General features: G+C 50.9%; 1 protein-coding gene across 2 annotated transcripts in view; it reads right to left on the bottom strand.

Moving 5' to 3' along the window:
• Positions 1–1,378: 1,378 nt before the first annotated feature.
• The window catches only part of ATP6V0D1 (ATPase H+ transporting V0 subunit d1), a 100,345-nt gene continuing 84,938 nt past the window's right edge, over positions 1,379–16,785 (bottom strand). Inside the window, exons 4-8 of one of the 2 annotated variants that reach the window (XM_003758398.4) lie at positions 14,575–14,654; positions 3,350–3,427; positions 2,923–3,099; positions 2,536–2,613; positions 1,379–2,327 (exon numbers count right to left, since the gene is read on the bottom strand). In XM_003758398.4, coding sequence (XP_003758446.2) covers positions 2,166–2,327; positions 2,536–2,613; positions 2,923–3,099; positions 3,350–3,427; positions 14,575–14,654 — 575 coding nt within the window. In that variant the 3' untranslated portion in view covers positions 1,379–2,165. The remainder of the gene's footprint in view (positions 2,328–2,535; positions 2,614–2,922; positions 3,100–3,349; positions 3,428–14,574; positions 14,655–16,785) is intronic. The other variant, XM_023495044.2, reaches the window with a different exon arrangement.

Genomic DNA, 16,785 nt, shown 5'->3' with positions numbered 1-16,785 from the left:
CTTCCCTCCCTTTTTTCCTTCTTCCCTCCCTCTCTTTCCTTCCCTCCTTCCTGGCAATCAGGATGAAGTGACTTGCCCAGGGAGCAGCTGCTTTGTCCACTTTTGATGGCCGTGTTCCCAGGGTCGTGAGTGACACTGAGGCTGTCTCCGGCCTTACAGGAGGGACTAGGATTCTAAGGACCAGGGTTTGTGGGTGTGCTGGCTAGCTTGCAGCAAGGCAGGGCTTCTCCCATCTCCCCTAGCACCGAGAATCCACTGCACAGTCTTTAGCAGGACTTGTCTCTTTAGAGGACCAGCCTCTCCCTGCACTTAGGCAGGCTGGGACCACCCAAGCTCAGCCTCTCATGGAACAGCCACAGAGGAGAGGGGGAGGAAGCCAGCATCAGAAGACCCTTTTACCAATCTGTTCAGATCTGAGTTCCTCAGCAGCCCAAGATGGGGCACTTGGTGGTCATGGTGCCCTGTGCATCAGGGAGAGGACCAGACCCCAAGTGTTCTGGCCTCCACTCTGCCTCCCTATCCCTGGGTACCTGGGGCACTCAGTAAATAACACTGGCAGGGAATCCCAGAGGCTCCACTGTCCAAGTGTAACTGGGCAAGCCTGATGCTCCCGATCTGGAGGGGGGGGGGTCTGCTGTGACGGGGGCCATGAGACACTGGTGATTGGTGCCTGAGGACATCCAGGCTCTGGGTGGGGTTGGGAGTGTGGTTCTTGTAGAGGGTAAGGGGAAATGGGGGTTAGCTAGATCCTTTCCCATTAAGATTGTGGAAGGTTCTCTATCAAGCCTTGCTCTTAACCCAGGTGCCCAACTTCTTGTGGGCATCAGGGCCCTTTTGGTAGAGCTTGTGCCCAGCTCGATGCCAGGTGAGGTGTTTTCAGGGTGGGGAGGACAGAGCCAGACTGACAGGTCTTTCCTGTCTCTATCTTGTAGCAGGGGAGGTGCTCGAGTCCTTGCCCTTGGCTAGCCACTGACAACCCTACTCTCCAGGCCAGAGGCAGGGCTTGCCCCCCAGCCCTAGCCTACAGCTTCCTGAGACCTTTGGTCTTTGCTCCAGGCACAGGAGGTGAGCATTCGCTACAGGACAAATCACAACAGTGAAATGGTCCTGGCTCTGGGGAAAAAGCCCTTTCTCAGGGACAAAGTGTAATGGCGGATGAGGGATCTCCATCTTAAACTGGTTTGGGGAGGGAGGCAAGGAAGCTCCATCAGAGTTGGACACCTTTCCCTTCTCGATATCCCATGGACTCAGAACCTTCAGAAAGGAGGCTGGGGTGCCCAACGGATGTCTCAGATCCTCAAGCCGAGGACCACAATAGAGGGCAGTGCTTACATTGAGCCCACATGCCTTGAGCAGAGCTAAAGAACAAGACACTGGACTCAGAACGGGCAGCTTTATTGTTAGGAGAAACACAAAAACTCAGGGTGAATTGGAGAGAAGAGAGATACCCCAGTGGGTAGCGGAGAGCCTACACAGCCCCCCGACCTCTGTACCAAAGCCTCCTGGCTGAGGGGGGAGGGAAAGACTCCTTAGTGTCCAGAGCCAGTGCCCTGGCTTGTGCTGGTGGAGAGGCCTGGGCACGGGTGTCTATATGCATGGTGCATGTATGCTGGGGAGGGGGGTGGCGATGCAGAGTACTCCCCTGCCTCTGACACCTGCTATCACTTTTCCATGGGGGGGTGGGGAAAGGGGAAAGGGGCTGGCAGAGCCAGCTAACCTGTGGGGCAGTCGAGCTGGCTTTCCTGAAGGAGGGGGAAGAAGAGGGTATCAAAGTGACCACATGCTTCTCAGGCGCCTTTAACAGCTGTAAACATCAGCACGGGGTACCTCTGTATCATCTCTCAGGACGGGGGTTTTTAACAACACATAAGTTACTGAGGCTACTTGTGGGGGGGGGGGGCTCAGCTTTGATACCAGGCTCCTAGGCCCCCACTCCAGCCCTGACATAGTTCCTGAGGCTAGAGTCGGGGGCAGGGGTGGGGGAGGGAAAGAAGGGGGAGCCCTGCTTCATCAGCATTAGGTGCATATGGAACAAGCCAGGACAGTGACAGATACACCTTCCCAGTACCAAGGGCCCACAAGGGCCCATACACAGAACCCCACTGTGCTTCCCCAGGGGGCCTCACGGAATGGCCAAAGACTAGTAAACGGGTCAGAAGAGGGAGCTAGAAGATGGGGATGTAGTTGTCGATCTTGGCCCGGTGGCGCTGGGCAATGCACTCAGCGATCCAGACAATGTTCCGGCACTCCTGCTCCTTGAGCTTCACAAAGGCATAGAAGACGCCAAAGTGGAACTGGTTGAGGAAGGCCAGCTTGTTCAGCTTCACCTGACAGGGCAGAGGCAGGGGGTGAGCCCGAGGCGTCTGGCCAAGGCAGGTACCCCCGACTGAGGCTCATGGAGGGCGAGAACAGGGAAGGCAGAGGTTCCCATCTCAAACAGCCCCCCGGCCCTGGGCCAGCACCTTTCCCTTGGGCCAGGAAAACCGTATTTTGGTAGGGAGGGGAGGGGGGATGGGCCACAGAACATCCTTTTACCTCATGCTCAAAGAATCGGTCCTCTAAGGTCTTATCTCCAGGATTGCTGCCAGCCCCTTCAAAGAGCAGTTTGTATTCCTAGAAGGAGAATAATGAGGGTTATGTGGAGGGTGGAAATCTCAGTGGGGGAAGGTGGTTCTGAGAAGGGTGATAGGCAGGGGGTGACCCTGGTTACAAGATAGGAAGGAGGAAGCTGTGGCAGAGGAAGCCAGTGAAGGTCAGAACCAGGCCTTGAGTGATAACGGCCCAACGGCATAGGAAGATAGGAAAGGGAGAGAAGGAAAGGTGATGAAATAAAAAAGGGTTTCACTGTTTTCTCAGGGTGGAGGGGTGAGGAGGGAGCTGGGGCCCCTGGCACTGGTGGGAGGCTCCCCCATCCCTACTCACTGGGTAGTAGTCAGCTACAGTCTTGACCTGCTCGTAGTCATCAGCCCGGGCCAGCTGGGCCAGGCCTTCAGGGTAAAGCTTCCCACAGTGTGGGAACAGCTTGGCCCGGTCCTCCTTGGAGAGCTCAGTGCCAAAGGAATTGATGGTGATGATGAAGGCTCTGCGGTCGGCCTCAAACTGGCATGGACAAACACACATTGGGAGTGAGGTTGGAATGGCAAACTCGTGAGCACTGGACCAGATTGTTTTAGTAAATCCAGTCTCCCCATGGGGACTAGCCTGGCTCCCCCACTCCCCTTCCCTCTGGGATGATTCCCTGACATTGGGGGGTGGCCTTAAGGGGGAAAAGCAGGGCTTGAGTGTCAAGACTTCCCTGGGACCATAGAATAGAGAGCTGGGGGAGGCGGGGAGGCGAGGAGGCACTCACCTCCAGGATGGGACACATGGCATCTGCAGTGGTGCCCCCCAGCAAAGCGCAGAACTTGTAGAAAGACTCTAGGTAGGCCTAGAAACAACATTGGGGCAGATGAGCTGATTGTTCTGTTCCATCCCTACTGGCCCGCCCCACATTTGGGGAGCGCTCGGGAGCCATGGAGTGGGGCCCTTTTGGCCTGAGCTCAGGGCATTTGAGTAGCCACCTTCCTCCTCAAACCCATGTCTCCTCTTTCGGTGGTCACTTTGGACTGCCTGCTCTGGTGCGTACTCCAAGTGGTTCCCCCCAACCCCCCATCATGGCCTTGCCACCTACAACCTGTGTGACCTGGGGTCACCTCTTCTCATGTGGGGGATGGGATGGAGTATGTAATCTTTAGGGTTCCTCCCTGGTCTTTCTCCGCATGGGCTGAGCCCGCTGCAGTATTCCTTCAGGCCTTGCCCAACGGGGTCAGCCGAGTTTCCTGAAGCCGAGGGCGCTCTATTCTTGTTGCCCGGCTGCCACAGAGTCTTATTCCTGGTCCAGCGTGCTGCTCCAACATGAGCTCGGGAGGGTGGATACCGGGAACTACCCCAGAGAAAAGACCTGGGCAGCAGTGTCAGAATGACAGTGTGTGGGAGAATGAGGACATGGGAAAATCCTAGAAAGCAGCTGTCTCATCTGAGGAACTCGGCTTGCTCCTGTTCTAGCCTGTGCTCTGGACTTAATCTCTTGCTCTCTTACCCTTTCCTCGAGTTAGGGAAGACTTTGGAAATCATTTAATCCTACCCAGGGCTTTTAGAAATGAGAAGATTGAGGCTCAGAGACATTATGGGGCCAAGTGTGAAGGGACTTTATAATCACTGAATCCAACCCACCCAAGGTCCCACAATGATGAATGGTGATGTCAGGGGATGTAGACTTCACGCCCCAGAGAACAACCATCCCATTGTGCAAAAGGGGAAACTGAGGGTGCCCCAGGCCGTCCAGCCTGCTCAGTTACACCCCAGCTTCCCTTCTCCCCTCTCCGCCCTGGCTGCTTGCTGCTTTCCACAGCCAGATGCCCAGGTTCCTCCAAAGCCCGGGGAAAAGAGGGCCCAGAAGGACCAGGGAACTTTCTCACCCAGGCGAGGCCAGTTTGCAGACCCCAAGAAAGCAGGGAAAGAGCCCTCGGCAGGGCAGATGCCACCATGGCAACTGGTAAATGGAGGCCGCAGGGGCCACTGTTCCTAGTGTGACCAAGCTTCCCCAGGAATGGCCTGGAAGAGGAGCCCTGAGGTGGGGTTAGCCCAGACGGAGCCTGGCCTGAGCGGGCTGCTCTTCATGAGGGTATGCTCCATGCAGGCACTGCCCAGAACGGAGAACACAAGCATGGCAGTGCCAGGCCCGGGGCTGACTTGTGAGTATAAGCCTGTTGTCTCCTGGTCTCCTTCCTCCCTCTGTCTCCCTTGCTGGGTCTCCAGGCAGGTCCTGTCAGCTAAGCATGGCTGGGTTCCCCTCGTCTCCTTTCCCACCATCCTCTCCCTTGGGGATCTCCTCTGCCCCTCTGGATCCAGTGATGCTTAATTTGTAAAGGAAACTGGAGAAGGCAGGGTTAAGTGTCTTAGCCAGAGTCCCACAAAGGTCTTCCTAACTGTTCTGACCTGTGGCCTCAAACTTTTTTATCTGCTGGGCATCTCATTCCCATCTGCTCCCCCCCACTCTCCCCATCCTCACTCCTGTGTCACTGCTGAAGGTGCTGCCCAGGCTTTCAGCCTGGAGTCCTGCTTCTCTCACCCCACAGAGAACAGCTGCTGAAGCCAGGGATGCAGTGGGTGCCATCCTGGCCTTCTCAGGGGCCCTTCAGTCGCCAACCTTCCAAACATCTCCCTTCAATCCCCCATTTCTCTACTCTGACTCTGCTGAAGGCCTGGATGATTGCAACAGCCTCTACTGGGTCTCCCTGCTTCAAGTGTCTCCCCACTTTAGTCCACTCTCCACTGACTGTTAAATAGATCTTGCTAAAGCAAAAATATAACCAAGTTACTCCTTTTTTCAATCAATTCTATAACTTCTAGGATCCAATGTAAAATCTTCTCTTCAGAGTCCTTCCCATCTCCTCAGTTTTTTACACCATAATTCTGCCCCTCCCCCTCATTCTCTGGCCCCCTCCTTGCTGGGTTTTGTATGTGATGTCTCTCCTGACTTGCCATTTTTGCTGGCTGTCCCTTTTGCTTGGGAACCATTTCCTTCTTCATTTCTACCTCCTAGTTCTCAGGCTTTCTTGAGTCTAAAAGTTGCATCTTGTGCAGGAGGCCTTTCCCCAGTTCCCCTTAAGCTGAATGCCTTAATAAATGCTTGCTGAGATAACTGTATAAATATGTATATATATATATATATATATATTGTATTTAACATACACTTTAACATATTTAACATGTATGGGACTACCTGCCATGTAGGGGAGGGGGTGGAGGGAAGGACGGGAAAATTTAGAACAGAAGGTTTTGCAAGAGTCAATGTTGAAAAATTACCCATGCATATGTTGTCAATAAAAAGCTGTAATAATAATAATAATAAAAACTGCTTGCTGATTATTCCCAATATTGATAGTATCTCAGATCCGGGCCTAATCCTGATGCAGGGCTGCTTCCTGTTCGGCCTGAAAAGCAACCACCCAGGCGCCTTTTCCTAATTATGCCAGTCTAGGTTACTCCTCCAGTCCAAAGTGGGTGCCCTTTCTTAGGCCTGTCTACTCATTTCTGACCTAGTCCATTTTCTCTGGGGGCAAGCCTTTCTACATTCTCAGGAAGACTGGTTCTCCTATTCACTTCCTTGTCATTCTGTGAGTTCATCACTGTGAGTATTCTCTTTAAAGGTGAAGATTGCAACCAAATCATTACTTTTCAGCTGTTAGAACTTTTGTCTGTTTTTTCTATAAATCCTCTACTATAGTCTACTACACAGGAGATCTTTTCCTAAATTTCTTAGTATTATGCATACATATTATATATATGTTTTCCCCCTGAGGCAATTGGGGTTAAGTGACTTGCCCAGGGTCACACAGCTAGGAACTATTTAGTGTCTGAGGCTGGATTTGAATTCAGGTCCTTCTGATTTCAAGGTCAATTTTCTATCCACTGAACCATCTAGCTGCCCCTTTTATGCATATTATTAAAACAGTTTAGAGTTGCCTCAGCTGTATACCATATATTACTTTTATTCTTCCATTTTGGAATTGATAAAAAATGTTTTTATTGATATATTTTGTTTTTGCATTGGGTAAATTTCCCCCTATATTCCTGCTCTACTTCTCTCTCAAAGAGTCATCCCCTATAACAGTAGTTTTTTAAAAGAAAAAAAATCATAAAACTGATCAATGCATTGAAAAACATGACAATATATGCAATGTTGCACATCTGTGGACTATCCTTCCCCCCAACCAGAGAGTATGAGGAAGAAGTATGGCCAAGCTTTTCTTTTAGAATTTTGCAATATTCATTTTTGTTTTGTGTTGGCTGTTTTATCTGTTTACATTGCTGTAATCACTGTTATGTTTTCTTCACTCTTCATTTTGCATCATTTTTTCATTTTGCATCAGTTCATATAGTCTTTCCTTGTATCCTCTTAAAATATTTCTTATTTCTTAGAGCAAGTAAGACTCCATGATATTCCTTATATTTGTTTAGCCAACCCCTAGCAGAGGACTAAATAGAAAACAACGTCCAGTTCTTTGCTACCACAAAAAGTGCTGTTAACAATATTGAGGCGTATATAGGGCCTTTCTTCTTTTTCTTTTTTCTTATTGATTTTGGTATTGGTATTGATTTTTGTTCTACTATATCAAGGCTGGGGCAATGACTGGGAAATGACATTCATTCTGACAACCAGTTGCTTCCTATCTCTCTCTTCACATGTAGTCAGTGTCCACTTTGACTTAAATTACTGAGCTCTCCCAATGAATGGCCAGTGCCTCCAAACACTCTTCTGAAAGCAGACAGTGATGACATACAGACAGGCAGTTCTTATTCTTGACCTCTTGCGGGATCCCTAAGCAGCGTACTGCAACATCTGAGTGCTATTATGCTGGCCTGTTTCCCCGAGCAGCCTTGGTGAAGACTGGCCCCTTCCCTGCTGAGTCTCCTGAGCAGAACTGGGCACTTCTGGCTCCCAGACAGTGACATGGCCTCTCCTAATCCTCTGCCACTATTCCTAGCCAAAAAGGTCATTTCTTTTCCTTGACTTGCCAGAGTGTAGAATGTTACTAAAAATCAAAGTATATAGTGATTTAATTTGGAATAGCTTATCAAGACTTTTATTTTTTACATAGAATCAAGAAATTCTTCATAGAATTTCTCGATTTCTTCCTTCTCTGCAAAAGATGATGGCTTATAAGCTGTAGTAACCTTCATGGCCCTCTCTCTGCTGTGTTCTCACATCAAGAGCCCTACAAAGCCTGATTCCAAGTGCTCCATGATATAGTCTCGGGATTCATGATAAAGCACAGTCTCCTCCCTCTGTTGTTCTCCTCTCCTATTTATCTTCAACTTCCCTATAGATTCAGGATCCCGGCATATAATCCTGCCTCGATCTTTGTGTGACATGGCTGACTTTACTGCCTCCCAGGGAGGTCACCAGGAAAGTGCTTTGGGGTTCCTCATTCCCTCTGGGGGTCTTTTCCATGGGTGGGATCAGGAACTCCTCTGTCCCTCTGAGATATAGTGCCACACCCCGTTTTCAGGAGCCCCAGTCTGCACTTCTATTCAGTGTGTCAGCAGAGTTGTGGTTATCGAACAATTTGTCCAAGTTCACATTCTGGATCCACACTTAGCCCCTTGGACTCTGTATTCATTTATTCAACATGAACAGGATTCAATTTCCCCACTAATACTATGATTTGGTCAGGGGACAAGGTTCTCACATGATTAGAGTCCCAATGGTTATTAATGTTTATAAGTGCCTGAAAACTTCAATTCTTGGGCCTTTTTCTTGATTATTACTACAAAAAGGGACCACAGAGGATTAAGGGCTATTTTCAGTTCTTTTTTTGTTTCACAGATTGTTATAGCAAAATAATTCTTTCCTTAATGGTAGTCTACCAGTTCCGAGCTTCTCCTTACTAGTTTCATCCTGGGACAGCAAAATCTGTTACTGAGACGACTCAAAATTTTGGGGGCATGACAAAACCTACCAGAATTTGTGTTCCACTGCCAGCCTCCAAGATCTGATTATCATCTTCATACTATGAAGAAAGAGCAGGACTTTTGTGGCAGGATAGGATCTAGAGACACACACAATGAGGGAAGGGATTCATTTCTTCTTCAGGGGCTTGAACGGACTCCCAAATGAGGCTCAGCTCAAGGTGGGAGGGGCACACTGCAGCAGTCGAACCTCTGGCCTGGGGAGGCACCTTAAAGAAAAGGTGACCTGGGATCGCTGCCCTGTTCCATTTGCCCACAATCTGACTACACTGGGAGTGAGATAATTCTAAGTTCCTGAAAACCTGTCATTCTAACGTCCAGGAACACCTGGGTTTATGGAATCAGAGTCAGGAAAAGCTCACCCCCTAGTCTCATCTGTTTAAAGAATTGAAGGCTGGAAGGGACTTTGGCCACACTAAATACTATTTCCAAAAGTGAAGAAACTCTCAAGGGTTAAGTCATTTGCTTCTGGTCACATCCCTAGTAAATGTCACAGCTGGGATGGGAGTCAAGGCTGTAGTTTCTTCCCTTCACACAGATTGCCCCTAGTCTAGGGCAATGATTAAACACACCCCGACTCTGAATTCTCCCTATCTTAGAAGATGAGCAAACAGAGGCCTAGAAAAGTGAAATAACTTGTCCACAATCACAAGACAGTCCTGCACCATGATTCAAACCCAGGTCCTTTACATAAAAATTCATTGCTATTTTGCTGGCCCATTTCCCGGAGCAGCCTCGGTGAAGACCAGCCCCTCCCCTGCCGAGTCTCCTGAGCAGAAGCTGGGCACTTCTGGTTCCATGGCCTCTCCTAATCCTCTGCCACTGTTCCCAGCCAAAAAGCCATTTCTTTTCCTTAACTTGCTAGAGTAGAAAACTGTCCCCTGCTCATCCCCATCTTATACATCACAGGCCAGATTGTCAGCTCCATCTCTGCTGAAGGATCGTCAGTGCCGGTGTGAACGTCAGAAGCACGCAGGCTTCTGGATATTTGGGGACACAGCAGGAACAAACTACTTCTCAGTGGACAAATTGGATTGCTAACCATACACCAGAAGTGCCCAGCTTCTGCTCAGGAGACTCAGCAGGGGAGGGGCTGAAAGGAGGAGTGATGAGTGGCAAAGAGGCGTGGAGAGGAAGGAAGGCACCAATCCAGCATGGTCACCATAGCCTTTCTTGGGGCTGGCAGTTCGCCTTGCCACTGGTTCTTGAGCTCAGGGGACAGTGAACTCCAAATCTTTTTAGAAGGCTTTGGTAGAATCACTATTCCACATTAATTCCTATTTATTTCATAAAACTCTGAACTTCTGCAAGGAATCTAGGCCGTCCAACTTCAAAGTCCCTCAGGAACCCTTGGTGCTGGGGAAAAGCAGCAGAGATCTCATTCCGACTGAGTCTGTGTCCTATACATGAGCCTAGGCTCTGATGCTTTGTCTGTACAAGTTCACATGCTCTGATCATCAGTGGCCAGGTTTACAGTCCCCCACCAAAGGTGCACCTGATGGCACATTCCCCAGTGCTCTAGAACTATTAGCAGATGATCAAAGCCAGTGGTTACTTCTTCCCAGGGAAGACAACGGCATGTACAACATGGATCTGAGCCAGAAATTCTGGAACCTGTGAGTTGGAAGGGATTTGGGGTCTAGTCCAGATGGTATCTGAAGAGGAATCCTTTCTACTACATGCTAGACAAGGAAGCAGTTCCCCCCTTCTCCCCCCTCCCCCCCCCCCAGGGTCTACCTGAAGACCTCCAAGAGTTAATGAGAGGTCTGGCTGCTCTAGGATGGTTGCCCCTGGAAGTTGTGGTGAGGAACAGGGTGGGGGTCTCAAATCCAAATTTCTCTCCAGCCCGGTGACCTTTGTGGCATTACACGCATTCTGCCTGCTTCCTAGGAACATCCAGGGAACACCAGAGGCTGGTTACCAGAAGGGCATGAGTGATGGTATTATGGAGGACGTGTCATTACGCAAGGAGACTCTTGGAAGAGCTGGATCCTGAGGTTATCGGAACGAGCGGCAAAGACCTTCTCCTGGCTGGGAGTGGTCTCACGGAGCCCCATCGGGCCACTTTGACCACAAAACTGATTCTGCCAACAGAGAAACTAGAGGGCGAGGCGGGTGGGAAATGGGGAGGGCAGGGAGAGAACAAAGAATCCAAGACTCCTGGGATTTAGAGATGGGAAGGATCAGCTGTTTCATCTGGAAGAAAAAGAAACTAGCTGGGAAAGGAAATGACTCTTCCAAAGCCATTCAAGTCAAGTGATACAGATGTCAGAAGCAGCTAGACACTGCCTAAGTGTTCGTGTCCTCACACGAACCTTTTGCATTCAGAAGAACTGGTTACTACCCACTCAGAGCCTGGCAGCTTTGCCATGGTGGGATCTCTGGCTTATCAAAAGACCGGGCCTCTCACAGCTCCCCAGCAGGAATCACCCTTCTTGCAGATCACCGAGGCCATCGGTCTTCCTGGCCCCCCGGATCAAACACAGATTCTCCAGTCTTCCCTCCTCTCTAGAACAGATGTGGCCAGTCTCACTAGACAGGGGAGTGCCCCTTGCAAAATGAGCACATGCTAGCTGGCTGGGGAGACTTTTCCTACCTGCTTACACCTGGGGAGCGTTTCCAGAGCCCCCAGTCTCTCAGTCTCACTGTTGACTTAGTTCAGGACTGGAGTTTCTTGTTGCTTGATCTGTTCAGATGAAACTGCCATCCTGGCCGGCGACCCCTACTTTGCTTTGTCTGAGTCAAGTGCTTGCCCAAGAAGCCACTCAGGAGTCGAGCAGACCTTTGGACTTCCTTACACAATGACCCTAACCCCAGAACGTGAGGAAGGAAGACCTCAGGAGAAGCAACAGAAACCTTCTGCCTTATCTCTGGGGCGCCTGCTCTGATGGGAAGAAGAGTCACAGAAGGACCGAGGCCTCCCTCCCTCCTGAATTCCGTGGAATTCTGACGGGCCCAGCTGGCTGCTCCAATCCATCAGCTGCCCACCATTGCCATTCATTCTGGGGCAGGAGGGCTCAGCTAATCTCCCATCTATGGCCACAGGGACAGGCATGGGGCCAAGCAGGCCAGCCTCCCTGGCATTGGCCCTGCAGGGTCTGTATGTTTACAGTCGATCCCGTGGCCAGAGAGGGCTTGGGTTAGTGCTTTCTCCTCCCCACCCCCTCAGAGTAGAACAAGCTGATGGCTCCAGCTTGAGCCAGACAAGGCTGTGGAGTGTGTGCCGGGGTGAAGGCAGAGAGTGTGTTCCTAGCTCCAGCCTCCTCCAGGGGCAGAAATGTAGTGGCTGGGCCCGCCAGGGCTGGGGGCTGGGATGGGGGGAGCCAGGAGGCACGCACCTCTCCCGGGGACATGGATCCAGGTCTTTGTGGAGCTAACTCAGGCCAGGCCTGAAGCCTGGGCGGGAAGGGAGGCAGGAGGAGGGGCACCAGCCTCGAAAGCAGCCTGGGAGTCGGGAGAACCGAGTTCAAATCCCAGCTCAACCACTAACTTAGATTTGAACATGATTTTTCTCTCTGGGTCTGCAGAAGGCAGGCCCTGTGCTGGACGGCCTCTCAGGCCTCTGAGCTCAACGAGCAGAATCGGGGAAGGGGAGGGAAAGGTGCCCACTAGAAAGAAGTTTCTGGAAACTGACTAGTCACCCATCCCCGTAAGCCTGCAGGCCCCTCTCTTGCAAGAAGGGCCGGGAAAGACTTGTCCACCTAGCCCCACAGGTGCCTGGGCACCAAGTTCACTATGTGAATGAGGGAGGCCTATGATTTGCCGGGCTGGGGTCCTGCTGCCCTGAGAGCTGGGGCCTGGGGACAAGAGTGGGTGAGGAAGGCAAGAAGGGAAAGAAGGCAGCCTCAGCAACTGGAACCAAGCACTGAGGGTGGGGCGGGGTCTGCAGAAGGGGAGACGCGTCCAGCTGGCAGTGGAGAACGGGGAGGAAGAGATGCTCATGTTAATAAAATCAGCAGATGGCTCCCCTGGTGCTTGAGGTCGGCCTGTTGAGTCAGCAGGGGTCATTCCCCCCTCCCAACAGCTGGCCACTATTATTCTGTCTCAGCCCCCCTGTTTTGGGGGAGATGGGGGTTCCTGGCTTGGATGGCCACGACCCAGCTTCTGGCTCCAGTGCCCTCAAAGATCAGAGCCATTTCAGGCACATGCTGAAGCCAAATGTTTGGGGTCTAAATTCTCGCCACTCCGTAGGTGAACAGAAGGAGTGGGAAGATGGACTACTTAGTCCAGTCTCTTCCTGTTGGGTTCCAGAGGAGGTGAAGGCCCCAAGAAGTCAGCTGGTGGGAGAGCGAGGGTCAAGCTTGGAATCAGGACCCGGCATATAATCCTGCCTTGGTCTTTGTGTGACATGGCTGACTTTACTGCCTCCCAGGGAGGTCACCAGGAAAGTGCTTTGGGGTTCCTCATTCCCTCTGGGGATCCTTTCCACGGGTGGGATCAGGAACTCCTCTGTCCCCCTGAGGTACAGTGCCCCGGGCTCATAGTCACAAGGCTAGTGCCATGTCACACTCCGTTTTCTGGAGCCCCAGTCTGCACTTCTATTCAGTGTGTCAGCAGAGTTGTGGTTATTGAATAATTTCTCCAATTATCTGGATGCACACTGAGCCCCTTGGGCTTAGCCCCTGTGAGTTTTCCTCTGTCCCCTGTGGCTTCTTTTGAGTCCTTCAGTCTCAGTTAGGGACCCACATCTACTCCTGTGGGCCCTAGGACCCCACCCCACCTCACCCTCCCTCCTCAGACTGCCAGGACCAGGAGAATGGCCTCCCCTGTGGGATCTGTCAGTGGGGGCAGGCCAGTCTCCTGGGGGGCTCCCTTCTTGGAGCGCTTCTTGGCTGGCGCCGTTTCAGAGGCTGGCCTGTTGGGGCTCGAGGGCTACATCTTGAGCTTGAGAGAGCCAGCAGCCTCTCCATTTACCTTTGCTTGCTCACCCCAAACCAGCCCAAACCTCCGCCACAAAGCCAGCGAGAGAAGGGGGAGCCAGCGGTTTCCCAGAGAGGAGGGGTGTCTCCGGACAGGCACAAACTCCGCTCTTCGCCCCCATCCTGCCCTCCCTGGGCACTCAGAATCCCAGACAGCAGCAGAGGCGGTCAGAGCTGACAGGGGCCTTGGAGGCCAGGAAGAAGAACCAGGCTGTTAAGGGGCTTGCCAAACATCAGAGCTGGGATTTGAACCCAGGTCTTCTGATTTCAAGAGTGGGCCTCTTTCCATTCCAAGATGTTGTCTCTGCTATTCGGTGGGCTGGGGTAGGCTGCAAAGGCCAGGCCCCTGCTGGATGCCTCCGAGACTGATGGGGAACCGAGCCCAGCAGCAGCAGCCCCTTCAGAATCCCTCTCTCCCCTTCCTGTCTGTGAGGACTTGGTCCCAGCACCAAAAAGCCCGAGATCCTTCCTCGGCCCAGCTGAGACCATATGAAAGGACCCCGTGGCGGGGGAGCTGATGCGTGTGTGTAGCGCTCCCCACTGAGGCTGACACACAAGCCTTGCCCTCAGAGGGTCTGAGAGGTCACGTTTGCCCAGGGCCCTGCCTTGGCTTTAAGGGAAAGACGACTTCCAAAAGAGGGGAGGGACCCGCCTAGAGAAGCTAGGGCAGAGAGCAGGTGGGAAGCCCTCCTCCCAGTTCTACAGCACTTGTCCTTGTCTTGTCCCTGGTGAAGTTCAGGGAAAAGGGACCAAGCTCTGTGACCTTCCCTGCCCGGGCCTGGGTGCCCACTCCCTGGAGAGGGGGCGTGTATAAGGAGGGTGGGAGCGGTCCCAAGCCAGCTCCAACAGGCCAGAGCACATGGCAGTGCTCGAGCTGATCTTATCTGGGCCCCACCGAGGGTGCCCCAGGGATGGAGAACCTGTTCCCAGCCAGGTCTTCACGCTGCACTGAGCCCCTGGGAGCAGCACCTGGCTCAGCCCAAGCTCCAATGTGCTGCATAAATCACCCCCCCACACACACACATTCCGATCCGCCAGCAGCTGGCCAGACCCCTGTGGAGGCCAAGAAGCCCACGCCGCAGGGAGGCTCCCCGCTCACCCTTTCACCGGTCCCACAGATGAGTTCTAGGGGGGAGGGTACCTTGTACAGAGTGTTGCGGATGATCTCGATGTTCATCTCGTCGAGGTCCTGCTCAGAGATGCAGTCTTGGAAGAATGCAGCTGAAAATGGAGAGACAGGCAGGGTAGGGAAGAATTTGGCAGGCTACAGCATTTCTCCTTGGGGCCAGGCTCCTTGTGAGGGAGGCCTGGGGGAGAGGAGAGATGGAAGGAGCAAGGACAGGCTCAGAGAAGCCCAGGGAAGGGACTTGACAATGCAGCTGGAGCTCAGGCAAGGATCCAGCTCAGGGTAGGAGAGGACAGAGGGCCCCCCTTTTCCTCTCCCCCCCACCAAGAGTATCAGGAGTCAGCCCCTCCCCCTGCTCCAGGATTCACTTTAGGGAAATCAAGAGCCTTCTCCAGGCATCCTCTCCATGATTCTCTCTTGGATTTCCAAACTGCTTGGAAGTGGTGAGGCAAAGATTCGGTAACACGTTTGGGCTGATTTAGGGCTTCTTCCTTGCACTTTTATTTTCTAGAACTGATTTATAAATAAGAAAACTGGCAAGTGTTGGGGCCATAACATGATCTAATCGCCTCTGGTATTGACCCAAAAGCATACAATGCCAAGGACATGCTTGCATAAGAGGCCATAACTCCCCCTTCTCCCCAATGCACACACTCTCGCCTCGGTGTCCACTGACTGGGGCTGACTCAGTGTCACCACTGGTTTCTGTGACTTTTTTCTAAGCCCTGCTTGAGGGCCTGGGAAGATAGGTAGTGAGGGCCCAAGGGAAGAAGGGGACTTCCCCTTCTTCTAATATACCTTTAAGCTTTCTTTCTTTCCTTCCTTCCTTCCTCCCTTCTTCCCTCTTTCCCTCCCTCCCTCCTTCCTTCCTTTCTTCTTTATTATTATTTATTTTTCTGAAAATGTCCAATTGTGGATTCATTTTGCTAGGTTACAATTATTTATTGCAAGGGTTTTTCTTTCCTCTCTTCATTCTCTCTGTCTGTCTCTCTCCCCTTTCTTCTCTTTCATTTTCAACTGAGAGAAGGGATAATTCAAGGCAGGGTGGGGATTAGCAATAGTGATGTCCAAAAAAAGAGGGCCACTAGAATTTTTCAAAAAGCACGGTGGGTGGAGATAAAAGTACACAAAAGAGAACACAACAAAGTTCGGGGAGAAGCACAGACAAGCAAGACAGTTTTGAAAGTAGCACATGGAACTTATATATTAAAAAAAAAAAAAAAAAGCAAATGGTTTGACCTGGAGACTCATGGTTTCATATTCAATCCTCTTTTTTATACTCTGTGCTACATAAGGAAATTTTCTTAAACAATATTTAAGCTTATAATTTTAAAAAATTTGACTCTCTCTTCAAGACTACTGTACTTCCTATGCATATGCCACAATCAAACAACAATCCATGAGCAGCTGTCATGGATTGCTCAAAAGTTCATACACACAAAAGACATACATGTTATATGTTCATTAGATCTGCAGATGACATAAAGTTGGATAGGACAGCTAGTTAACATATGGGACAATACAATTAGCATCCAAATGAAATTTCAACCGTCTAGAAGATTGGGCTGAATCTTCTTAGATAAGATAGGGAAAAATATGAAGTCTTACACAAGGATCTAAAAAATCAAGTTTGTAAGCAGAAAAGACTGGGGGAAGGGGAAAAGGGAAGAACACACTAAAAATTCATCTGAAGAAGATTTACAGGCTTTAGTAGACTGGAAGCTCAATATAAATCAAGGATATGATATGGTAGGTTGGGTGGGGGAAAGGCAAACACAACTCCCCCCCCACCCCCCAATGATGTTTGACTAGTTTAAGAGAAACAGTCCATGCAGGACCCTGGTGGCTAATAATTCTCTTGAACTCTATTCTTGTCAGATGACATCTGGAGTAATGCTGTAGGAAACTATTTTAGAACAAGTACTGGCAAGCTGGAGACCTTCCAAAAGTGGGCAAACCTGGTATTGGCAAAAGGCCTCAAGATCCTGCCAAACAAGATGAAAGAACTAGAGATGCTTCATTTGGAGAAAAGAAATCTTGGGAGAAACAGTAGTTATTTTCAAGTATTTTAAGGACTCGTCACATGTAGAAGCCAGATTAGGCTTATTCTGGCCCAGAAGTCAGGAGAAATCTCAGGATGTGAGGAAGACCTTCTATCAGTGGAACTGCCCCAAAGAGGAATGGATGCCCCATGAGGTGAAATATACTTGGGAGCCGTATTGTATG

The sequence above is a fragment of the Sarcophilus harrisii genome, chromosome 2 (genome assembly GCF_902635505.1).
Source record: "Sarcophilus harrisii chromosome 2, mSarHar1.11, whole genome shotgun sequence".
Classification (NCBI taxonomy): domain Eukaryota; kingdom Metazoa; phylum Chordata; class Mammalia; order Dasyuromorphia; family Dasyuridae; genus Sarcophilus; species Sarcophilus harrisii.
The sequence above is the reverse complement of the archived record's forward strand: the minus strand, read 5'-3'. Positions and strand labels throughout refer to the sequence as shown.